This window comes from Thamnophis elegans, chromosome 13 (assembly GCF_009769535.1).
Source record: "Thamnophis elegans isolate rThaEle1 chromosome 13, rThaEle1.pri, whole genome shotgun sequence".
Lineage (NCBI taxonomy): Eukaryota > Metazoa > Chordata > Lepidosauria > Squamata > Colubridae > Thamnophis > Thamnophis elegans.
In genome coordinates, this window is record NC_045553.1 from 17,679,497 (window position 1) to 17,705,622 (window position 26,126).

A 26,126-nucleotide genomic window follows, 5' to 3' on the forward strand; every position below is an offset into this window, starting at 1 on the left:
CCCTCTGCTGCCCTGGGGGAGTACAGCATAACCTGGAACAAGGAACTGAGAGTTTCTCTCTTTTCAAGGTCGAAGTGAAGCTCTCCGTGAAGTTCACAAGCAGAGAGCTCAGTCTAAAGAGGATGCCATCTCGAAAACAAACAGGAGTATTTGGAGTAAAGATTGGGGTTGTCACCAAGTAAGTTCCTTCCTTCCTTCCTTCCTTCCTTCCTTCCTCATCTGCTGTGGGGTTATTTTTAAGTTATGATCAGTAAGTTGAGCTGAGAGAGGGGGAAATTCCTTTTATGCCTTCCTAGTCCTGGTCTTAAGAATTAAGGCCCATAGACCAGAGAGAACACAATAGTGCTGTTTTGGGCCTGACAATTGTGGTTCATCATTTTCACCAAATTTCTGAAGGACTTTGACCCCCTTAAAAGAGCCTGGTCAGATCTCAGTTCCTGTCACCTCATAGTTTTATCTCCTACCTACACCCTTTTGGGAGGGTACTAGCACACCAGCTTTGGTGAGGAAGTGTTGTGTAGGGAAACAATAGCAGTAGACTTATATACCGCTTCATAGGGCTTTCAGCCCTCTCTAAGCGGTTTACAGAGAGTCAGCATATTGCCCCCAACAATCTGGGTCCTCATTTTACCCACCTCGGAAGGATGGAAGGCTGAGTCAACCCTGAGCCGGTAAGATTTGAACCGCTGAACTGCTGATCTAGCAGTAGCCTGCAGTGCTGCATTTAACCACTGCGCCACAATCCCATTTCTTCAGCTTTGGCCCTTCAGTCCCTCAGCCCACTAGATCCTCTGCCTTGAAGTCCTGCTGTGCTACTCTTTAAAAAAAACAAAAACAATTAAACAAACAAAAACATAAAACACGTACAACCGTCTTCCATTTCATACAGCATGTCGTTTGGTTACAAGATTTTGTGCGGTCCTTTCCATAGTCACCACTTACAATTATATATCGAATCACAAATTGTTCATTAGATAAACATGAGTATTGTTATATGTCAATTTTTCAACTGTAATTATTATTCCTTAATTTTAAACAAGATATTCTAAATATTGAATTCATACATACAATCTCATTTTGCATCAATAGTTCAACTCCAATTATTATTCCTACATTTTAAACAAAATATTCTATATATTGAAATCATACATACATCATTCCATTACATCATTCTAATCTGTTTAACAGGGCTAAACCCTTATAGTATTACATATATCATTCTATTATTCTTAAAATATAAAAAGTTCTCCCACTTTTTCCATTACCATGATTTTTTATCTAACCATTGATAAAACAAATCCCAAACCTTGTAAAATTGTTCATCATCTTGTTCTCTAATTTCAAATGTCAATTTACTCCTTTCCGCACATTTCATAATTTTTTGAATAATTTCCTCCTGCGTTGGTATTTTCTCATTTTTCCAATTTTTTGCAAATACAATTCTAGCTGCTGTTAAAACATTTACAATCAAATATTTCAAGTCTCTATTATATATTTCTGATATAATTCACAATTAAAAAGTCTATATTCTTTTGTGTCATTTTCTCCAACCACGTTTGTATCTTAGTCCAATATCTTTTAGCTTTTGCGCAAGTCCACCACACGTGGTAATATGAACCCTGATGACATTTCCAACACTTTTCTGATTTATTCTTGAACATTCTTGCTGTTCTCGTCGGGGGTAAATGCCACCTGTAAAACATCTTACACAAATTTTCCTTATATGCTGTTGACATTGTCATTTTGTAATTTTGAGACCACAATTTCTGCCACTTCTCTAATTCAATCCCATGCTCCAAATTTTTCCCCAAGCTATCATAGTTCCTTTAACATGTTCTTCTTCTAACTTAACCTCTAGTAAGTGTCCATAAAGTTTTTTAATTACTTTTTCATCAGTACCCATCAAAATTTTATCTAACTCAGTCATTTTATCATAAAAACCTTCCTCTTTACGATCCTTGTCATATCTAGATTGTATTTGCACATATGAAAACCAGTTCATCTTTATACCTTTCTTTTCCGGTTCTTGCATAGATTTAAGTTCACCCTCTGCATTCAATAGTTCACCATATCTAACAGTTAATAGTTGATAGCCAGACTGGAATTTTTAAATAATATTGTCTTTTAATCTTCTCCCAATTTAGTAGCAGAGCCTCCCGTAGGTAATGTCTTCTAAAATACCCTTGTATTGTTTTTTACAAGTTATGGATGTTGTATTTTCTTTTTACCAATAAAATCTTTTTTTAAAATTTAAAAAATAAAAATAAAATACCCTTGTGTTTTAATTCCTTTGTACCATAAAAAGGCATGCCATTCCAACAATAGTTCATGTCCTTCAAGGGTCAATAATCTGGTATTCCTTAGTATTATCCATTCTTTAACCCACATCAAACTTGCTGCCTAGTGATATAGTTCCCAATTGGGCAGGCCCAATTCTCCTCTTGTTCTTGCATCTTGTAACAATTTTAGTTTTATTCTTGCTTTTTTCCCCTGCCATATGTACTTCAACACTATTTTATTTAAGTCATCAAAATATTCCTTCCCTAATCTAATTGGAATCATCAGATATAAAGTTTTAGGTAGAATGTTCATTTTAACTATAGATATTCTCCCTATCATTAAAAATTGTAAATTTTCCGATTTCTTCAGATCCATCTCAATCTGTTGTTTGAGTTTATAGTAGTTGTTGTCTTTAAGAGCACTGCATCTTGCTGTTAAATATATCCCCAAATATTTAACCTTGTTCGTAACTTGCATCTCCAAGGTTTCCGCCAACTCTTCTTTTTGTCTTGTTGACATATTCTTTGTCAAGATCTTCATTTGTCTTTATTTATTTTTAATCCTGCTACTTTTCCATATTCTTCTATTCTTTCTATCAATTTAGGTGCTGTTTCTAATGGATTCTCTAGAATGAAGACCAAGTCATCTGCGAATGCTTGTAGCTTGTATTCTTCCTTTTTGATTTTCATTCCTTTTATTTCTTCTCCTTCTCTGACATTTCTATTTAAAACTTCTAACGTTAAGACAAAAAGTAATTGTGATAATGGGCAGCCTTGTCTCCCTTTCTTCATTTCTTTTATGTCAAATCTCCATTTATCATTATCTTAGCTGTTTGTTTATAATATATAGCAGTGGTAGTCAACCTGGTCCCTACCGCCCACTTGTGGGCGTTCCAGCTTTCATGGGTGGGCGGTAGGGGTTTTGTCCGATACTGAAGCACTTTCCTTTTTCTAATTTAATTGACTTCCCTACTTTATAAATCACCATTACTGTGGAACCGGTGGGCGGTTAGAAAATTTTACTACTAACAGTGATACAAAAGTGGGCGGTAGGTATAAAAAGGTTGACTACCCCTGATATATAGTTTGTATGGCTTGAGTAAATTTCTCACCAAAGCCCATCTGTTCCAGTTGTAACAGCATAAAGCGCCAATTCACATTGTCAAATGCCTTCTGAGCATCCAAAAACATCAATGCCAATTGTTTTTCAGGATGTGCCTCATAATATTCCAAAGTATCTAAGATTATCCTCATATTATCTTTAATTTGTCTCTTTGGCAGAAACCCATTTTGATCAGAGTGAATGAAACTACTTAAGTATTTTTAAGTCGTTCTGCCAATATTGAAGCAAACAATTTATAATCTGAATTTAACAGGGAAATTGGTCTGTAATTCTTAATTTGTAGTAAATTGGCTTCCTCCTTTGGTAAAAGTGTAATATATGCTTCTGACCATGATTTGGGTATTTTCCTCTCTGACATTTACCTCATTCATAACTTCTAATAATGGAAGAGACAACAATTCCTACAGGGTGTTATAAAATTCTGCTGGTAGCTCATCCGGCCCTTCGGCCTTCCCGTTATTTTGTTTTTTAAGTGCTTCAGTTAGCTCCATCATAGTTATTTTGCCTTCTAGCATTGTTACTGTTTCTTTGGGTATCTGGGGTAAGTTGGCTTCCTGTAAGTATTGTTTCACTCCTGCCTCTTCTGTATTCTCGTGCTCATATAGTTTAGAAGAGTAGTCTTGTATAATTTTTTTCTTCTCTTCAATCCCATAACAAGTTTGCCCTTGATCATCCATTAACTGCAGTATCTTCTTAGAGTCCCTCTTTTTTCTCAATTTGTATGCCAACCATCTGCCTGGTTTATTAGCATTTTCAAAGTAATTCTGTTTAGCACGCCTAAATTTTTGAGCTTTTTCCATTAACCCAATTTCATGTCTAATCGTATCATTCTTACTTTATTGTCCTTCTTTTGTGGGGAGTTCTGTAGTTCTTTTTAAGACCTTTATATTCATTGTTAAGTCCTTTAAGTGTTTGTCCTTTCTTTATATTTCTCTTCCTTGTATAGTCAATTATCAGGCTTCTGGTATAGGCCTTCATTGTGTCCCAGAGGTTCTGCACTGATGTCTCCTCTTTTCTACTTTCTTTAAAGAAAAAGGCCAATTCCTTTTCAATTTTCTATACAAAGTCTTTCTCTTTTAATATAGTGTTGTTTAATGTCCACCTAGATCTTTTCTTTGCCCTTTCCATTTAATTATCATTGGGTTGTGGTCTGCCCAAGTACTTGTTTCAATCTCAATTTCCTGTATGTTGTAGGCCGATTCAGTTGCTACCTATCTCATGTCGATTCTAGAATAAGTTAAATGTCCGTTTGAATAAAAAGAATATTGTTTTTTAGTAGGATTTCTCTCTCTCCAAACACATCCTTTAAACCTGTCTCATCAATCATTTTAAAAAAGGATTTAGGGAGTATCTTTCTATTTGACTTGTTGTTTTTTGTGAGTTATAGTCCATATTCTTATCTACAATTCCATTAAAACCTCCCATCATACTAATATTTAAGTAATCCAAATCCATTATTTTCCTGTGTAATTTTCTGTAAAATTCATCTTGCTTATCATTAGGCGCATAGATTGCTATTAGGAGCATTTTCTTATTGTCCATAATTTCCACCATCAAAATTCTTCCATTGTCATCTGTATAAATTTGTTCCACTGGGATTGTATCTTTGATGTAAAGAATCACTTCTCTTTTCTTACAGGTTGCCAATGAAGTAAACATTTTACCCAGCTTTGGTTGCCTTAATAAGTATTCATGTTGCTTTTGAATATGCACTTCTTGTAGACAAATTATATCCAATTTTAGTTTCCCTAGTTTGTGAAATATTTTCTTTCTTTTATTTGCTGAATTAAGTCCATTTATGTTAATTGAGACCATTTTTTCTCTTCCATATTTATGTTTTATACATAGTGCTCTACATGGGGCTGCCCCTGAAGAGTGTTCAGAGACTACAATTGGTCCAGAATGCAGCCGCACGAGCGATACATAGGTACACCCATGTTACACCTATCCTCCGTGAGCTGCACTGGCTTCCCATTGGTCTCTGGACACGCTTCAAGGTGCTGGTTATTATCTTTAAAGCCCTACATGGCCTAGGACCTGGATATCTCCGTGACTGCCTTCTGCAACATACCTCCCAGCGCCCAATAAGATCGCACAGGGCGGGCCTTCTCTGAGTACTGTCGGCTACGCAGTGTCGTCTGGCAGCTCCTCGGGGGAGGGCCTTCTCTGTAGCTGCCCCGGCCCTTTGGAATGATCTATCCCCTGAGATCTGGACCTCCCCACTCTCTTGGCCTTCCCCAAGTCTGTTAAGACCTGGCTGTTCCGGCAGGCCTGGGGCTGTTGATCTTGACTGAACTTCAACCCCATTAAAATCGAGTGCATGTTGTGTTTTGCTTTTAATTTGTTTCTGTCTTGTATTTTAATCTTTTTTAATATTTTTAACTGTTTTTATGTAAGCCGCCCGGAGTCCTTCGGGATTGGGCGGCATACAAATCTATTAAAATCGAAAATGAAATAGGATTGGTGGCTCTAGGTTCTCGTAGTTCTCTAATATCCATGCTACCTACAGCACCTTCTTTTATCTTGATCCTGCCTACTGCTCCTTCTTTTTCCATTGAAGCTGAAGACACCGCTTGTGATTCTGTCACCGACTCTTTATGTCCGGTCTCCTCAGCCTTCCCTCTGAGATGTTCTTTGAAAAATGCTTCTGCTTTTTCAATTGAATCTATTTTGTATCTTTGTCCTTGCCATACAAACATTAAAACTTTTGGTATCAACAATCTGTAATTAACACCTTTTTTGAGTAGGATTTTAATCAAAAATTGATATTCTCTTCTCGATTCTCTCATTTTTCTTGGTATTTGCTTCAAAACTACAATCTCCTTGCCTTTGTACTCCAGTTTTCTATCTTTTGCTTTTTGAAGTATTTGCATCCTAATTGCTTTCTTGGTAAATCTTACATGAACTTCCCTTGGCAGGTCATTTCTTGCTGCATATCTTGTATAAACTCGAAATGCTTCATCTATAGCATTGGCCATCTTCTCTTGGGTTAACTCGAGGACATTTATCAAAATTTCTATCATTATTTGTAACAGGTTTTCCACCTTTTTCTTCTTCTATGTTTTGGAATCTTAGAAAAAATTCTGACATTTCTATCTCCCAATTCAGTATTCCAATATTATCTTTTTCGACCACACTCAAGTCTATTATCAATCTCCCCAATTTTCTTCTCTCTTTGGTCACCTTTTTCTTCAATTTTTTATAGTCTATCTTCATATTTCATCACCATTTTTTTTTATAATGAAAATTTTGAAAAACAAACTTTTACAAATATTTACTTCCCTCCCCCCCACCCTCCCCCCCAACCCCCCAACCTCCCCCCCCACCCCCCTCCAACCTCCCCCCCCCGACTTCCCAGAACCAATACAGGGTATAAATCTTTAACAAAAACATTCTAAAATAAGCTTAAAAAGAAAAAAAGTTAATAACATCTTTCAATTGAGCTTTAACTCCTCCTTGCTAGGCTAGCTCTAAACAATTTATATCATTCCTAGTTTCTTTAGTCATAAGCTATCTGAAATTTCTTAGTCCCGTATTTATTTTGAGTATAATCAATCCATTTTTTCCACTCCAGTTTATATCTCTCGTTTGAATGGTCCTTAAGATATGCAGATATTTTAGCCATCTCAGCTAAGTTTGTTACTTTCAATGTCCATTCTTGAATAGTGGGCAAATCTTCTTTCTTCCAGTATTGCGCCACCAACACTCTAGCTGCGGTTATTAAATGCAAAATCAGGTTAATCTCTACAACTGTACAATCAGTAATTATACCTAACAAAAATAACTGGGGTAAACTTTATCCTTTTTTTAAGAACATTTTGCATAATCCACCATATTTTTATCCAAAATGCTTTAACCTTTTTGCAAGTCCACCATATGAAAGTATGTAGCATGAGCACAATCACATCCCCAGCATTTAGGTTGTAAATTCAGATACATAGAAGCCAGTTTTTTAGGATCTAAATGCCATCTATAAAACATCTTATAAAAGTTTTTTCTCAAATTTTGGGCTTGTGTAAATTTTACATTTCTTACCCAAATCTTTTCCCATGTATCCAACATTATTGGTTCTTCAAAATTTTGAGCCCACTTTATCATACAGTCTTTAACTAGTTCTGTTTCGGAATCCATTTCTATTAATACATTATATAATCTCTTTATATGCATTGGACTTTGATCTCTAATTTGTTTGAGTAAATTATCCTCAACTTGCATAAAGCCGACTTTTTGATCTATTTTCCATCTGGCCTGTAACTGCCCATACTGAAACCATGATTGAATTGCCTTTTCTTCTTTTAGTACATTCAAAGGTTTTAACTGTAATACACCTTTTTCTAAGGTAAGAAGCTGTCTGTATGTAATTACATCCTGTTTTTGTACTATATTTATATTTTCTATTGCATGTTTAGGAATTGCCCACATGGGTATCTTATCACATAATTTGTATTGATATTTTTTCCAGACCCGCAGTAGAGCATTCCTTAAAATATGACTTTTAAAGTTCTTATCTACCTTTTTGTTATATAGCAAATAAGCATGCCATCCCTATACCAAATCATGCCCTTCGATATTAAGTATTCTGTCATCTGTTACGTTAACCCAATCACTAATTACCAATAAAACTACAGCTTCATAATATAGTTTTAAATTGGGTAATTTCAAGCCTCCTCTCTCACGCACATCTTGCATTATTTTTAATTTTATTCTCGGCTTCTTTCCTTCCCATATAAATGTATTAATGTCCTTCTGCCATTCTAGCAAATTGACATCTTTTTTAAGTATTGGTATCATTTGAAAAAGAAATAAAAATTTAGGTAGAATATTCATTTTCACAGCTGCTATTCTTCCCAGCAACGATAATTGTAATTTCTCCCAATTTTTCATCTCTGTCTGTAGGCTATGCCATAGTGGTTCATAATTATACTTACATAGCTTCTCATTTGAGGTTGAGATATAAACTCCTAAATATTTGACCTTTTTAACTATTTCACATCCTGTCATTCCTTCTAATTCTTCCCTTTGTTTAGTGTTCATATTTGTAACTAGCATCTTTGTTTTCCCTAAACTTATTTTAAATCATGACACTTGGCCATATTGATTAATCATATTCATTAAAATCTTACTAGATTCCTGTGGTTGGGTTAATGTTATAACCAAGTCATCCGCAAAAGCACGTTCTCTATATTCTTGCTGCCTAATCTTGATTCCCTGTAAATCATCTGAGCCCCGTATTTTATTCAACAATAATTCCAACGTTATGATAAATAATAATGGGGATAAGGGACAACCCTGCCTTGTACCTGAACTGATGTCAGGCCGTCTGTACCCGGTGCTTTCCCTACCTTTAGCTGTTTAATTACCTGGAAAATTTCCCCCGAAGTTATTGGTTAGTTCAATCTCTCCCTCTGCTCGTCTTTAACTATAGGTATTTTTTCTTTATTCAGGTATCTGTCTATATCTAAACCTTGTATTTTATCATTCATATACAATCCTGTAAAAAAATAGCAGTTAGACTTATATACCACTTCATAGGGCTTTCAGCCCTCTCTAAGCGGTTTACAGAGTCAGCATATTGCCCCCAACAACAATCTGGGTCCTCATTTTACCCACCTCGGAAGGATGGAAGGCTGAGTCAACCCTGAGCCGGTGAGATTTGAACAGCCGAACTGCAGAACTGCAGTCAGCTGAAGTAGCCTGCAGTGCTGCATTTAACCACTGTGCCACCTCGGCTCTAAAATCATGAAAGGCCTTTTGGATCTCATCCTGTTGATGCACTTCCTTCCCTTTATAATGTAATTTCGATATGTTACGAGATTTCTGTTTTTTTCCTAATCAAATATGCTAACCATCTACCAGATTTATTTGCATTACAGAAAGTGTTAGGTTTTGCATACAACAAATTAGTAGGTACCTGGTTTGACATCAGCATATTAAATTGCTCTCTTAATAAGGTAATTGCTTCTTTAACCTTTTTGTCTCCTGGTTTTAGAATTAACTCCTGCTCTCTCTTCCTAATTTCTTCTTCAAATTCAATTCGCTTTCCCCCCTGTTTATGTCTATGTAGTCTATTTAAATTTATCAGAACTCCTCTCATATACACTTTACTTGCGTCCCATACCATTTCCATAGATGTACCCTTATTCATATTAAAAACAAAGTATTCTTTTAACAATTTTTTACATTCATTAATATTTTCCACATATCTAAATAAATTTTCATTCTATCTCCAAGTCCTTCTTGCTTGCATCCCAAATCCCAACTCCATCCAATCTGGATTATGATCTGATAAGACTCTGGAACATAGCTTCGTCTTCTTTACCCTAGAAAGCAAATCATTGGTTGTTAGTATGAAGTCAATCCTAGAAAAGGATTGGTGTCTATCAGAAAAAAAATGTGAAGTCGTATTCTTCTGCATTCCTTTCTCCCCAGATATCTCTCAATTCAAAATCGTCTACCATGTCGAAAAAGGACTTATCTTCATATTTCATCATCATTTGCTGAATACTATCAATTTTTTCGTCAGTTTTAACTGCTTTTTGTTCCATGTTCTCCGTTTGTTGTTCAATGTTTCTCGTTTGTTGTTCTATTGTCTCAGTTCTTTTTTCCATGTTTTCTGTTCTCTTTTCGATTGTATCTGTTTTTGCTTGCTAATTCTGAATTCCTTTTTTAATCATCTCTAAGATAACTGCCTTCTCTCCCTTTTTTTTTTCCTGTTGCAACATTGTATTGATCTTTGTCCTCCTGCTGGTGAGGAGGAGGGAATTATTGTTGCAGAACTGGTGGTTATTATTCTTTTACTCATCTTCAAATTTTTCTGTATTATAATCCACTTGGTATAAAAATCAATTGCAATCCAGAGTGACCATGAAGTGATCAAAGGTTAAAAAAGAAAGAAAAAAGGAAAGAAAAAAGTCAATTATGGGGTGGTCCAGGGTAAAAAAAGTAAAAAGTTAAAAGAAAAAGGAAACAAAAAGGCCAAAAAAAAGGGAGGAAGATTCTGTGAAAAAAAAAAGCCAAGAGTAAAACAAGAAGGCAAAATGGAGATGGTGGGTGGATTTACTATCAAAAATGAAGGAAAAAGAAAAAAAAGAAAAAACCTTAAAAGAGAATAAAAATCTTCAATCTTTTTTATGCCATAATCCAATTGAAAAAAACCAAAAATTGAAAACAACCAGATATGGGACCCAACTTCACAGCAAAAAGAAGTAAACACTGCCACCAGCAAAAAAAGAAAAGAAAAAGAAATAGTTTCAATTTGACTCCTTTCAGTCGGGCTTCAGGCCTTGCTACAGCACGGAAACTGCTTTGGTCGCGCTGATCGATGATCTCTGGCGGGCCAGGGATAGGGGTCACCCCTCTATCCTTGTGCTCCTTGACCTCTCAGCGGCCTTCTATACCATCGACCATGGTATCCTTCTGCGACGGTTGCGAGAGGTGGGAGTGGGAGGCACCGTCCTTCGCTGGTTTTCCTCCTACCTCTCGGACAGGTCGCAGTCGGTGTTGGTCGGAGGGCAGAGATCGACCCCAAGGCCCCTCAACTACGGGGTGCCGCAGGGTTCGGTCCTGTCCCCCCTCCTATTTAACATCTACATGAAGCCGCTGGGTGAGATCATACGCCGGCACGGGGTTAAGTACCACCAATATGCAGACGATACGCAGTTGTATCTGTCTGCCCTGTGCCAACTCAGCGAAGCAGTAGAAGTGATGTGCCAGTGCCTGGAGGCTGTTAGGGTCTGGATGGGATCAAACAAGTTGGCACTCAATCCAGACAAGACTGAGTGGCTTCTGATGTTCCCTCCCATAGATTGGCCAACTATTCCATCTCTCAGGCTGGGGGGTGAAATTATACGCCCCTCAGAGAGGGTTCGCAATTTGGGAGTCCTCCTGGATCCCCAGCTGACTTTAGAACACCATTTGTTGGCTGTGACCAGGGGGACCTTTGCCCAGGTTCGCCTGGTGCACCAATTGCGACCCTACCTGGATCGGGAGGCCCTTCAGACAGTCACTCACGCCCTTGTGACCTCAAGACTGGATTATTGTAATGCGCTCTACATGGGGCTGCCGTTGAAGAGTGTTCGAAGATTTCAATTAGTCCAGAACGCAGCCGCGTGAGCGATTGTGGGTGCACCCAGGTACACCCATGTCACACCTATCCTCCGTGAGCTGCACTGGCTACCCATTAGTCTCCGAATCCGCTTCAAGGTGCTGGTCGCTACCTATAAAGCCCTACATGGCATTGGACCTGGGTACCTGAGAGACCACCTCCTGACAATTACCTCCCATAGACCGATCAGATCTCACAGGTTAGGTCTCCTCCGGATTCCATCCGCCAGCCAATGTCGGCTGGTGACCCCCCGTGGGAGAGCCTTCTCTGTTGCAGCTCCAGCCCTCTGGAATGATCTCCCTGTCGAGATCTGGACCCTTACGACCCTCCCGGCTTTCCGCAAAGCCACCAAGTCCTGGCTGCTCCAGCAGGCCGGGGGGCCTGTGAAACATCCAGCCCCGCGGAAATTGTGAATGTTGCGGTTTTGTTTTTAAAGTGTTGTCTTTGTCTAGTCTTCCCCCTTCCCTTGTCTATTGTGAGCCGCCCGGAGTCCTTCGGGAGTGGGCGGCATACAAGACAAATAAATACAAATACAAATACAAATTCAAGGCTTCTTGTAAAGTTAAAGGTCTCTAAACAAAAGAAAAATAACCTCAAAACTTTTATAAAATGAAAGCCTTTCAAGATCACTCCAGGCTTACTCTTACAGTTGTTATCTATTCTCTCCAGGCAGAATTTCCAGGACTGAAAATTTCAGAGTGAGCATCTGTGTAAATAACTCTTCTCCTATCAGTCCTGACTGAGCCAGTAACCTTAGAGAGCAACCTTTTCCAAACATTTATTCAAACAAAAAATAGAAACAAAGTTTCAAAGCCTCTAGGTGGCAGTGTTACTTATCCAAAACTTTCCCTCTCTGTATTGTGTTCTCTGCCTTATTAAGAGAAAAGGAAAAAAAGAGTAAAAAGCCAAATGAGAAAAAAGAAAGTAGTACACTGAACTTTAAACTGCTGTATATATATAAAAAAAGATTCTTAAACAGTGAAACAGTAGAACTTAGTTATCAAACAGTCCAAAAAGTAAAAGACAGAAAAACGGAAAGGAAAAAAGCCCACTCCATTTAACACTATGCTGAATAGAAAGTCCAGTCAGGCTTCCGACAATAAAAAGGAGAAAAAAAAGTACAAACTTTCACTTTGACTGTAGCCTTATATTCGCCGCTTGATCTCTCTCATCAATCTTTATTTTAGATTAGTTCTGTTCATTTAGGGCAGTGTTTTTCAACCACTGTGCCGCGGCACACTAGTGTGCCGTGACATAGTGTAAGGTGTGCCGTGGGAGAATTACTTTATATATAGTCAATATAGGCACAGAGTTAAATTTTTTTAACATTTTCTAATGGTGGTGTGCCTCGTGATTTTTTTCATGAAAAAAGTGTGCCTTTGCACAAAAAAGGTTGAAAAACACTGATTTAGGGTGTTCTCATAAAACAGAAAAAAGGTAAAAATCTCACCATGAACAACAAGCTCTCTCCTGCACTTTCACTTCTGAAGCTGTCAGCAGTTTCACCAGCCTTAATGGCTGCTTCCTAACCGCGGGCAAGAGGGCTATTCCTGGATCACCAGAGACTTCGTGGGTGTCTCTGGGATCGGCAGGATATGCCCCTTCCAATCACCATCTCTTCGGGATGGTTTAGGTCCAGTTATACCGTCCTGCAGCTGGAATTTCAGCAGCGGTCTCAAAGGCCCGAGATTAACCATTGTGTCACCACAATGTCAGCTTCCGGTCTCTCCGCTTCTGCTACTCTTAACGCCAAGGGGCAAAGAGGGTGGGCTGAGGGGAACGGAGCCCACCAGCTTCCATTTCACAGCCTCTGGAGGGAGTGGGGCCAAACTCCCTTCTTGCATGCTTGTAGGTTTTGGAGGTTTATGGGGAAATGGGGCTCTTAGGCCTTACAGGCCTTGGGGCCTCATTTCTCCCCTCAAAAGTCTTCCAATCTCCCTAGAAGAGATTCCTGCGCCAACCACTTTTGGACTGGGATCCTCGGTATCTCTGCTGAATCCTTCCAGGTAACTGAGGAGGCCCACTCCCTTCTTAAACATTGTGGTGGCAATATTGAGAAAGTATTACTAAAATGATGGCTATTTAAGGTTCTCCCCCCCCCCCTCCATTTAATAACAGCATGCTGAAGATTAGAATAATTTGGACTTCTGGCCTCAAGAAGTTTTGTTCACTACCAAGTGGCACAATTTCTGCCACTCCACTAAATGTCAAGAAAGGGGAAATGGGAAACTGTCTGTGATCCATAAAAGCTCTCCTGGTGTAAACTTTCCAGAAAATTTATATTCAGCATTTTGAATAAACCAAGCAATGGTTTATCTGTATTTTTCTTTACTGTCCAAACAGTCACAGTATTAAAGTTGCTGAGTAAATATGATTCCTGACCTTCTACACCAAGTGCACTGAATTATTTTGCTGTCATTGATGATGCTGGGCCAGAACAGAGCTGGTTTCTCCTATCCCCAGAATTACGCATGGGATGAAGGAAATGGTTTTTGCAGAATTCTCCCCGCCTATCCTCCATAACCCAGTACTAAGAAGCCATTCTGCTCCTGGTCTGAAGGGGGGGCACTTGGCCAGCCTGAACAAAAGGCTGTGACCCCATGTGGCCCCTGCTTTCTCTAACCACTTTATCCCTCTTTAGGAGAGAGCGATCCAAGGTGCCTTATATTGTGCGCCAGTGTGTGGAGGAGATTGAACGTCGGGGCATGGAAGAGGTGGGCATTTACCGGGTCTCTGGAGTTGCCACAGATATCCAGGCTTTGAAAGCAGCTTTTGATATTAGTGAGTATTTACTTGGGACGTTTCCTATTCTACTAAGAGGAAATCCATTCAGTGGTTTCTCTAGCGCAACCCATTGCTACGGTCAGTCATGAAAATGTGACCAGAAGGGCCATTTGTCCATCACATGTTGTTCTCGGCTGGTTTCTGGGCGATGTCATAACTTGAGATATTTTCCATATTGGTAGTCCTCTTCCATTGTTACTTCTGCTAGGATGCACAATCCATCCAATGGTTTTGCTGCTCAATTTATTCTTTGTCATCATGTCAAGTTACTCCACATTAGGCATTGCCATTAAACCGGACGTGGAAGCCACTGGATGAAACAAATTATAATTCTCCAGTACGCTGCTTAGAGAATCCAAAGGAATGGATTAATATCGGTCTGCTTGCCTAGAGACTGAATTGAATAAACGTGGCCACGCCTCCCCTTTTCACTTGGCTCCCCAGTTTTTTCAATTCAGTCTGCCTGAAGAGAGGTAATCACATTTTCTCCTATACTTGTGCTTCAGTCCTTTGGATTTTCCTTACAGATATTATTATTTTTCCTTTATTCTGGTTAGAGTTGTGGTATTGGTTTTTGTGAGCTTTATTTCAGGGGGCATGTTCGTTTTCCCGGTCCGCCGTCATGAACCGCCGCTGGGGTCGCCCCATTTTGGGGGAATGCATGTGCGGCAAGGCTCCTGATTGACTAGGCTAGCTGGAATCCTCCCGATTGACCAGGCTAGCTGGAATGGATTGCCGCTTGGATCTGAGGGCCATGAGCTTCGGTGCGCAGGCTTGAGCCCCTCTTGTTGCACTTGGAGGCTTGGTTCGCGGTCCTCCAGCCGCTGCCTGTTTTCTCCGGCTAAAACGCATGGAGCTGCCATTTTGAATAGTGCTTTGAATTTTGCAGGTGTGGGTGGCGCGAGGCTGCTGGGACAGAGACTGGATGTCTGGCAATTAAGAGCTGTTAGGCTTGGCGCCAATTGAGCTCCGGAACAGCGCCGGCCATTTTGACCACATTGAGCCTCATTGCGAGCTGGTTTGTGAGACAAGCAGCAGTGTGATTGCGATCTGGCTGTATTTCCTCACCGCAAGCGATCCAAATTGAATTGACCCTTGGCGCTTCTCCAGTGACTACGTATCACCCTTGAGTTGCCAGGATCATAGGTTTTGGGAAGTTTCCCCTGTTTTCCCCTTGTTCACTTTGGGTACATATGGAAGGATATGGCTGACCGTTCCGCTATTCCACCATCGGGGGCAACAGTTTCCCCTGGTAGCTTGCCTTTGAGGGATTCCCCTCCCGGCAGGGTGGGAAGGGCCACAACGAGAGTGGCCGGCGGATCAAAGGCCCCTTCCTCATCAGCGGCTGCTGATAAGGATGCCCACAAAAAGCACAGGGCTTCCACTAAGAAGGCCTCCAAAGCCCCTATTCCAGATAGGGTGCCTACTCCTCCCCCGCCTTTGAGGCTGGAGAATTACTTGCCCTGTCCCTTCAAGGATACCCTTCGAGAATGGCCAGGGACTGGTCCCTGGACAACATTCATCTGCAAGACCTCTCTGCTGAGAAGGTGGGCCTAAGCGCCAGTTCCATGTCAAGCGCCTCAGGCCAAGCGTCGTACAGGCCCCCCAGGCCAGGCATTCCACACCGGAATCCAGGCGCTCACCACCCGAGGCAACATTTACCCCCAGAGCTGCGGGGCTCCGCGAAAGGGACAATCAAGTCCTGGATCTCCCTAGGGATCTCATATCAGCTGCCATATCCCAAGGGGTCGAATCTGAACAGAAGAAGGTCTAGACAGTCTAGGGCACCTGCTAGGTCAGCTTCGGTTCCGACTCGGGACCCTCCTTCTCTCATCCATTCTACTCACAGTGAGTATTCACTTCTGGGTGATGAGGAGCAAGGCGACCAGGAGTTGGCGGATGATAAGGATGCCCCCCCCCCCAGATGTCCCCACTCCCGGGCGTCTTTTCCGGCCTACCCTGTTGAAATCATTGCTTTTCAAAACGAGGGCCACAGCCAACATGGACAAGAAGGGTACCCCAGTGGAACCTTCGCTTGGCCTGGATTCCACTGAGCGCTTATTTACAGAACCAGTTATAGAGCAAGAGGTTATTCCATCTTCCAAACTTTTCCTGGATGTTATCCAGAGGCTAGTGGTCCCAGCTGGCTGCCGTGCCTCCAAAATGCCCACTGTGGATCCGCCCGTAGCTGCCTTGACCTCTCCCGCCATTGTTCCTTCAGATGCGTCTGAAGGATTAAAGGCGGAGGACCGCAAAGCGGAGCAAACCTTCCACAAATTGCACCAGTCGGCTGCCTGGACAATTCATGCAGCTACTGTTGCGTCCTTTTTCAATAGTACTTCTCTGGTGTGGCTGCGACAGTTGCAATCCCGTCTGGCACCTGAGGACATGTGCCTACCCCAGGATGTCAGTAAAATGGTGGCGGCTTTAGAGTGTTTCGCTGATGCCACCCTAGCGGCAACTAGTTTGCATCCAGGGCATTGGACACCACTGTAACATCCCGCTGCCTCCTTTGGCTCCATCACTGGCAGGCAGATATGCGTTCCAAATGGTGCCTTGCGGCTGTCCCTTTTAAAGGAGGAAAGCTTTTCGGGGAAGCCCTTGATCCCATCCTGATCGAAAACAAGGATAAAAAGAAAGTGCTCCCCTCTGTACAACGGCGGGCGGACTGTAGGTCCCAACCTTGCTCATGCCAGCAGCCCTTTCGGGGGGATTTGGGGTCCACCTGGCTCCAGTATCACAGACCATACTACCAGGGATGAGATTGAGGCAAGGATAGATCAGGATTGAGGGGCAGGGGCAGGCAACAGAAACAGTCCCAGTCCAGACAGGGAGGCTGAGGTTCCGGTTACCGACCATACCGTTGGTACCGCTGACTCCCAAGTTGGTATTCCCATTGGTGGGCGCCTCATTCACTTCATTGACCAATGGGAACAATCAACCTCGGACGCTTGGGTTCTCCAGACTGTGCGGATGGGCCTCACTCTAGAATTTCTTTCCACTCCCCCATGGAGGTTCGTCAGGTGCTCCATTCCAAGGTATGCAGTCATGAGGGCTCTCATGGACGCCATGATCTAGCACCTTCTGGACATCTGTGCCATTGAACCTGTCCCACTAGGCCAGGAGTGGAGGGGTTTCTACTCCATCCTGTTTCTAGTGCCCAAAAACCCGGGGGAGTGGAGAGCGATCCTGGATCTCAAGAGGCTGAATGTGTACAAGCGTTTCAAAATGCAGTTCCTGCAAACCATCTTGGGCTGCATTCGCCAGGGAGACTACCTAACATCAGTGGATATCAAAGAGACATATCTGCACGGGCCCATTTGTCACTCATACCGGAAGTTTCTACGTTTTTCATACACAGGGTGCCATTTTCAATACCAGGCCTGCTGATCGGGCTCTCGTCAGCCCCAAGGACATTCACAAAACTGCTGGCCACAGTAATGGCCTATCTCAGGTCTCGCCCCATCAGATTCTAAGCCTATCTCGATGACGTCCTGATCCAATTGTCATCTCCAAGCCAGGCCCATCGGGATCTTGGTGCGACGATTCGGTTGCTACAATTTCATGGCTTCATGGTAAATATGGACGAAAGTCAATTGTTACCAGCCACATCTCTAATTCACCTGGGGGCGGTAATAGACACTGTTCAATGTCAGGTGTTCCTGTCTCCAGACCGTTGCACCAGTATCCACTCCTTGGTGACTCAGGTGCTGACCCAGAGGTCGGTGCACCTGTCTGTCCTCTACACATTGCTCAGGAAGCTAATCTCTTGCATAGGGGTTGTTCCCTGGGCCCAACTCCACGTACGACCTCTTCAATGGCTTCTCCCTCAACATCAGAGGAGAGACAGGGGCGTTCCAGACATCACGGTGCGACTGTCTGCCAAAGTGATCTGCTCTCTCTATTGGTGGACCTCCTCCGCCTTGCGGACAGGCTGTCTGTTCAGGGAACCGGATCGGGTCACGATCACGACCGATGCAAGCTTGTACGGTTGGGGCGCTCACACCCACACACAAGTAGCCCAAGGACGCTGGAGCCCCCAGGATTTGGCGAACAACATCAGTTGGTTGGAACTTCACGCCATCCATCTGGCCCTCTGGGAGTTCAAAGACCTGTTGGCAGGGCGGCACGTGTTGATCCTCACAGACAATGTGGCCGCCAAAGCACACATCAACCGCCAAGGGGAACACAAGAGGTCAGCCTCTGCTTTGCTGCTTGCTTTCGGCTGCCATAGAAACTGGGAGGGGGGGCATTGTATGTGGGTGGGGAAGTGTCGGCACAGGAGTGACTGTAAAAGGGAGGTGTTCTCACCATCTACTGCGCATGCTGCAGATAAAGGATTTGCCGCCATGGCCAACTGTCCGGCATACTAGCTACTATCTACTCATGACAGTAAAAGTACTCTTAATTCTGCAAAATGGAGTTGAGTGGTTTCTTTCTTGGTTACTGAGTGAAGCAGCCTTGACATTAAGCAAGGTCTCAGACACTCATCCCAGAGCTGATAACTTCCGAGGGGAGTGCACCCAATTCCTACACCACCACCACCACCCGGAACATGTCCAGCAAGGCAGCGACCAGGGAGAGAATGAGGAGAGCCTCATGAAACAATTTGCAGAGGCTTGGAAAAAAAAACATTCCAGTCGTGACCCTGGGAAAAAAACGGACCTCCATGGAACAGAGGAGAGGTCTGTAAACAGATTGCTCTGCCTGAGAGAAGCCGGGGGAAAATCAAAAGATTTATGGTTCTTCCTCAGGCAGCTGTGGAATTACATGCAACAGTTCGGAGACATATTTTTAATTGAAGAAGCCAAGGTAAGAAAAATTGCTACACCTTTGGGAAGTAAGGCAGCCATTGGGATCGAGGCCCCGCATGATGCTGACTCATCGGAGGATAGTGAAACCGAAACTGATTATCATCATCTAGTAAGCTCCCTATCGGGGCCCATGACTATCCCAGTGAAACGTAAAGTGCCCTCTACTGGAGCACAAGAAAATATGCTGGCTCTTTTAGATTTGGGTTGCACACGTTGCATCGTTAGCCCCGAAGTAGTAGAAAAATTGGGCCTAAGACTAAACACTTTGAAGGTCCCAATTTTTTTTTTGCCAATTGGACGGCTCGATAGCTGGAGGGAGCCCAGCCCATTTTGTGACTGAGCCAATAGATATGTGGATGGGAACTCACCAAGAGTCAATAAGTTTTATTGTGGCCCCAGGAATGGATCGACCTCTTATATTAGGCTTACCCTGGTTGCGTAAATGGAATCCATACATCAATTGGAGGAAAGGGTAGATACGCATCCGATCTGCTACACCCCCAGAAGGAGAGGGGGAGGCTCCCAAGCAGAGTAAAAGAGAGGGGGAGGCTCCCAAGCGGAGTAACACTGACCCTAACCTAGCAGCCAGGGGGCAAGAAAAAATTGAGGGGGAGGAGAAAATCCCAAAAGAATATTGGGACCTGAAAGATGTTTCTCAGGCTGGGGGGTCAAACAGTACGCCCCTCAGACAGGGTCCACAATTTGGGAGTCCTCCTGGACCCACAGCTGACTTTTGAACACCACTTGTCAGCTGTGACCAGGGGGGCATTTGCCCAGGTTCGCCTGGTGTACCAGTTGCGTCCCTACCTGAACCGGGAGGCTCTCACAACAGTCACTCGCGCCCTTGTGACCTCCAGACTGGACTACTGCAACGTGCTCTACATGGGGCAGCCCTTGAAGAGTATTCGGCGACTTCAGCTTGCCCAGAATGCAGCCGCACGAGCGATTGTGGGTGCACCTCGGTTCACCCACGTAACACCTATCCTCCGCGAGCTGCACTGGCTGCCTATTGGTCTCCAGATACGCTTCAAGGCGCTAGTCGTCACTTATAAAGCCCTTCATGGTATTGGACCTGGGTACTTGAGAGACCGCCTGCTGCCAATTACCTCCACTAGACCAATCAGATCCCACAGACTAGGCCTCCTCCGAATTCCATCCGCCGGCCAGTGTCGACTGGCGACTACCCGGAGGAGAGCCTTCTCTGTGGCTGCTCCGACCCTCTGGAACGAACTCCCCGTGGACATTCGTACCCTCACCACCCTCCAGGCCTTCCGCATAGCCCTTAAAACCTGGCTGTTTAGAGACCGCCTCCTGCCAATCACCTCCCTGCGACCAATTAGATCTCACAGATTGGGCCTCCTCCGTATTCCATCGGCCAGCCAGTGCCGGCTGGCAACTACAAGGAGGAGGGCCTTCTCAGTAGTAGCCCCGACCCTTTGGAACGAACTCCCCGTGGAGATTCGTACCCTCACCACCGTCCAGGCCTTCCGCACAGCCCTCAAGAACTGGCTAGCCCGTCAGGCCTGGGGACAAGGATAGTTGCCCCTCCTGAATGATGAATGTATGTTGCTTATTTTATTATATGTGTCTATGTTACTGTTTGTACTTCCCCTCCCTGATTTTATGTGAGCCGCCCTGAGTCCCCTCAGGGAAAAGGGCGGCCTACAAATGTTAATAAAATCAAATCAAAATCAAAAATGTTCCGACAGGCCTGGGGCTAAAGATTTGTCGCCCCCTTTCGAATGGTATGATTGTTGCGTTTTTTAACTATGTATTGTTTTGTGTTGTTGTTAAACTGTCTGTATCCCCCTTTCCCTTCTTTGAGTTGTGAGCCGCCCTGAGTCCCCTTAGGGAAAAGGGCGGCATACAAATGAAATAAAACTCTAAATTCTAAACTCTTTTCAGTGAGAAGTCATCTGATAAATTACCCTCACATCGTGCCACTGATTGCAGCATTGATATTCTTCCTGGAGTAAAACTTCCAAAACCTCAAATTTATTCAATGACACACACACACCCGTGAAATGGATGAGTTAAGGAAGTTTATTGACAAAAATTTGCAGAGGGGATTCATTGAGCCTGCTAGACCCCGAGTTGCTGCTCCAGTTTTGTTCAGAGAAAAGAAAGATGGCTCCTTTTGCTTATGTGTTAATTACAAGAACCTTAACGCAATCTGTGTACAGAACCTCTACCCATTACCGTTGATGAAGGACATGCTGGCCCAGTTGGGTAAGGGGAAAATGTTTACGAAATTAGACCTCCGAGAGGCCTATTACAGGGTCAGAATTAAGGAGGGTGACGAGTGGAAGACTGCGTTCAACTGCCCTCTTGGCTGTTTTCAATTCCGGGTAATGCCATTTGGCCTATAGGGGGCGCCAGCTGTTTTCATGCAATTAATTAATGATGTTTTGCATGACCACCTCTACAAAGGCGTGATGGTCTATCTTGATGACATCCTTATTTAAACGAAAATGCGTGAAGAACACGTGAAACTAGTCCACTCAGTGCTTAAAAAACTCCGAGCAGCGGAACTGTATGCAAAATTGTCTAAGTGTGAATTTCATCAAGAGAAAATTGACTACCTTGGGTATCGCATCTCCCATGATGGCATCGAGATGGACCCAGCAAAGATCCAAGCTGTCACTGAATGGGCGCCCCGGCAAACAGTTGCAAAGTTTTTTGGGATTTGCGAATTTTTATCGTCAATTTATTCCCTCGTTCGCCAGCATCGCCCTCCCTATTACGAACCTCCTGAAATCAAAGGGGGAGGCCAAACCTAGACCAGGAAAACCCTTAAATTGGACTATGGAGTGTCAAGCTGCATTTGAAAAACTTAAACAACTGTTTGCAGCTGAACCAGTTTTGAAACACCCAGACATGGATTCGCCATTTGTGGTCCAGGCGGATGCGAGTGACGTTGCAGTGGGGGCGGTATTACTACAAGCAAATGCTGATGGAAAACTACAACCTTGCGCTTACACCTCTCGGAAGCTAACTGAGACAGAGAGATGATGGGCTATATGGGAAAAGGAGGCTTTTGCAGTCAGGTGGGCTTTAATGACCTGGCAACATTTCTTGGAGGGAGCTAAACACCCTTTTGAGGTGTGGACTGATCATAAGAACTTGGAGGCGTTAAAAACTCCACAAAAATTATCCCCCAAACAGATGAGATGGACACATCACTTTAACAGGTTCGATTTCACTTTAAAGTATATCCCAGGGGGGGGGGGAGAACTTTATGGCAGATGCTCTTTCTAGACTCCCTCAATACAACAGCTCAAAGCTTAGCGGGGTTCACCCAGTCATCCCAGCGACGAATCTCGCTGTTCCGGTGGTCACCAGAAGCCAGAGCAGTTCTAATTTTGATGTCACAAAGGACCTCGTCTCCAAACTTAAGGAGGGCCTTGTTTCCGATGGTTGGTTTAAACAGCATTCCAATGAGTGTACCATGAAATACGGTCTTCCCTGGATAGGGGCTATGTTCCTGCTGCCATTAGAACTTTGGTTCTACAATGGACCCATGATTCACGCATGGCAGGCCATTTTGGATTTGTGAAAACTCTGCATCTCATTAAAAGGCAAATTTGGTGGCCGTCATTGAAGGACATTGAGTCTTATGTGGCCAGTTGCCCCACATGTGCTGTTACGAAACGCCTACCAGGGAAACCCCAGGGCCTGCTCCAGGGCGTGGCCTGTCCAGAGGCTCCGTGGAAAGAGAGATCTATGGAGTTCATTGTTGAATTACCTGAAAGTCAAGGAAATACTGCGATTTGGGTCGTTACAGACTTGTTTTCCAAACAAGTTCATTTTATTCCGTGTTTCAAAATCCCGTCGGCTAAATCCTTGGCTAAATTGTTTATTACACATGTATATCGCCTGCATGGTGTACCAGATCACATTATCTCTGATAGGGGAGTCCAATTCACCTCCTTATTTTGGAAGGAGTTTTTGAAGTTGATTGGCTCCGCCCAGGGGCTAAGCTCCGCCCACCATCTGCAAACTAACAGAGCTTGTGAAAGGACTAATTCTGTTTTGGAACAGTAACTCTGGTGTTTCATTAATTATCAGCAAGATAATTGGGTTGAGTTATTACCTCATGCTGAAGTGGCCTACAACAACTCAGTGCACAGCAGTACGGGTTTTACACCGTTTAAAGTAGTGTTTGGCCATAATTTTGTACCTATTCCAGAGGTACCACGAGAAAAGCTGAAAGTCCTGTCCCTTTCAGAATGGAGTGACCAACTCCGCAAAATCTGGCCTTTGGCATAAAGGGCATTGGATGCTGCTCATTGAGCACACAAGAAACAGGCTGACAAGAAGAAGACTAAACAGAGAGAATACAAGGTTGGAGATCGTGTGTTTTTGTCTACCAAATTTCTCCAAACCACCCAGAAGTCTAAGAAACTGGGTCCTAAGTACGTCGGTGCGTTTCCTATTGTAAAGATTATTAACCCTGTATTGGTGCAACTGGAACTGCCAAAATACCTTAACCGTGTTTCATGTCAACCTTTTGAAACCGGAACACACTTCCTCTCTGCGAGTTCCTCTACCTGCACCACCTGCTCCTTTTCTCATTGAGGGGGAGCAACATTTTGAGATTAAGGAGATTTTAGACTCTTGGAAACATAGAAATCGGATTCAGTATCTTGTTTCCTTTTTTTTTTTTTTTAAATATATTTTATTCATTTTTCACATTCCATTTGCAATCACTTATATACAGGGTATTTACTATAAGAAAAGAAAAAAAAAGGAGATAAAACGAACAAAAAAAAGGAAACACAACTCATCATTCACAACCCCACCTAACCCTTCCATCCTCCATACACCCCATCTACCCCCTCCAACTTTCCTTTCTCCCTCTAACACTCCCCTCCTACTTCCCTTTCCCCTCAAGCCTTCCTTCTCCCCTTATTCCCCACACACCCTCCTTACATTCCCCTTACTCCTTCCTTACTCCTCCCTCTTCTTTCCCTCTACCTCCCTCCTTGGTGTATGCCTTTATTCGAGTGTTGTTTGATCTGATAAAAGTAAAATGAACCAAGGAAAAAAAAAAAGAAAAAGAAAAAAAAGAACCACTGTATATAAATACATTCTTGTTCTTATTAAAACTATGTTAACACCCCCCCACCCCCCACCCCCCACAAATCCCCATCCCTAATCCTCCCGACTTCCCAGGGCCCACACCTGGCACTACCTTCTGTCTAAAATATCTTGTATACATATGGATTAAAAAAATAAAAGTAATATGTCAAAAAAAAGAAAAACAGAAAAAAAAGAAGAGAGAAAAGAAAAGAGAAAAGAAAAAAAGAAAAAAAAAAGAAACCACTCTTTGTGTTGATCTCAGCCCCCCATCTTTATCTATGCTTAAATAGTATAAATCATTCTATCTATATTTTATTCTCGTCTCTTACTTCTTTGCTATTTACCCCAACCTTCTGTAGACTCTCCCCTTCCTCTTCCTAAACCTTATGATCCCTTCCGATAAAATTTAAGCAACGTGGTTCATGCCACATATTCAAATTACTTTGCAGAAGAGTAATCAAGCTTTCCCTTCTAGTAAATTTAAACAGCGTAAATGATCTTTCTTAACCTCCTTTTCAAACAGTAATTCAAAATAATCTAGCCAAACTTCCCCTTCTTAGTAAAGTTAAGCAGCGTAGATCAAATATTACTTTACACAGAAATCAACTTCTATCTTAAGATAATTCCAACCGACTTTCTCTTCTAATAGGATTTAAATAACGTAGTTCATTCCACATGCATTTTACCCTCATCCCTTACTTGTCTGATATTTACCACTATCAAATTTATGCTAACATTTGTTTAAAATCTAACTCAAAGCAATTTCAACCAACTTTCCCTTCTAATAAAAGTTAAATAGCATGGATCATTCCACATATTCAAATAATACTTTCAGCAAGAGTCAGTTAACCTTCTGTTTTAAAATAGTCCCTTCTAACAAAGTTTAAACAACATAAATCATTCCGCATTCTTTTTACACCTATCTTAAGATAATCCCAACCGGCTTTCTGTTCTAATAAGCTTTAAACAACGTAAATCATTCCACATATATTTTACCCTCATCCCTTGCTTGTCTAATGTTTACCACTATCAAATTTATGCTAACGTTAATTTAAAATCTAGCTCAAAGTAGTTTCACCCAGCTTTCCCTTCTGATAAGAATTAGTCCGCTTTTTCTACCGGAGAGAGGTCTCAAACCCCCATTCAGTCCTTAACTTTGGCGAATATTTTGAAATGTCTAAATTCTCGATCTCCGTTTTTCTGCTTCTCCGAGGGAGGAAAGGCTACCCCCTCCATCTTGCAGCCACATGGCCTGCCGCTTGCCTTCTCCTTCCGCTTGTCTCTCCTCTCTTCCAAGTGAGTCAGGAAGTCCCGCCTTCAAAGTCCTACAGTAGAAATCTTGAGCCTCCGAAACAGAGTTAAGACGAAATCTTTGATTCTTAAATGTAACCGTGATGCTGGCAGGGGCCTCCCATCTGTATCGAATCTGTTGACTCCTAAGCTCTTTAGTTAAAAAGGTGTAGTCCCTTCTTGCTTTCAACATCTGGAAAGGTATATCTTTGAAGACGATCAGGTCCTGGTCATCAACTCGGAGACTGTTGTTATGAAACTTTTGCACAATCGCGTTTCTAGATTCTTTTGTAGAGAAATGTATAATTATGTCCCTCGGGAGCTGTCGCTGTTCCGCTATCAATGAGTTCTGGCGATAGATTTTCCGAATCTGCCAATCAAAATTAAGTCCCGGGCTTCCCACCGCATGGCTGAAGGCTTCAGCAAAGGTCTGTTTCAGATTCTCTTGCTCCTTTTCACGGAATCCTCTGACTCTTATTGCAAATGCCTTCCTATTAAAATTTATCATCATAAGCTGTTGTTCAGTGTCTCTAATTTTTTGTTGTAAAATTTGAATATTGGTAGTCAAATTAAAATTAGCCTTCTCCAAACTTTCCAGTTTGTTCTCTATTTCAGCAGAATAATCTGACAGGGCAGACACGGCTGCAAAC

General features: G+C 42.5%; 1 protein-coding gene across 1 annotated transcript in view; it reads left to right on the forward strand.

Moving 5' to 3' along the window:
* Nucleotides 1-26,126, forward strand: part of BCR (BCR activator of RhoGEF and GTPase) — a 108,601-nt gene that overhangs the window by 72,449 nt on the left and 10,026 nt on the right. The window contains exons 19-20 of the mRNA XM_032229185.1: nt 69-178; nt 14,148-14,287. Of these exons, the coding sequence (XP_032085076.1) occupies nt 69-178; nt 14,148-14,287 (250 nt within the window). The remainder of the gene's footprint in view (nt 1-68; nt 179-14,147; nt 14,288-26,126) is intronic.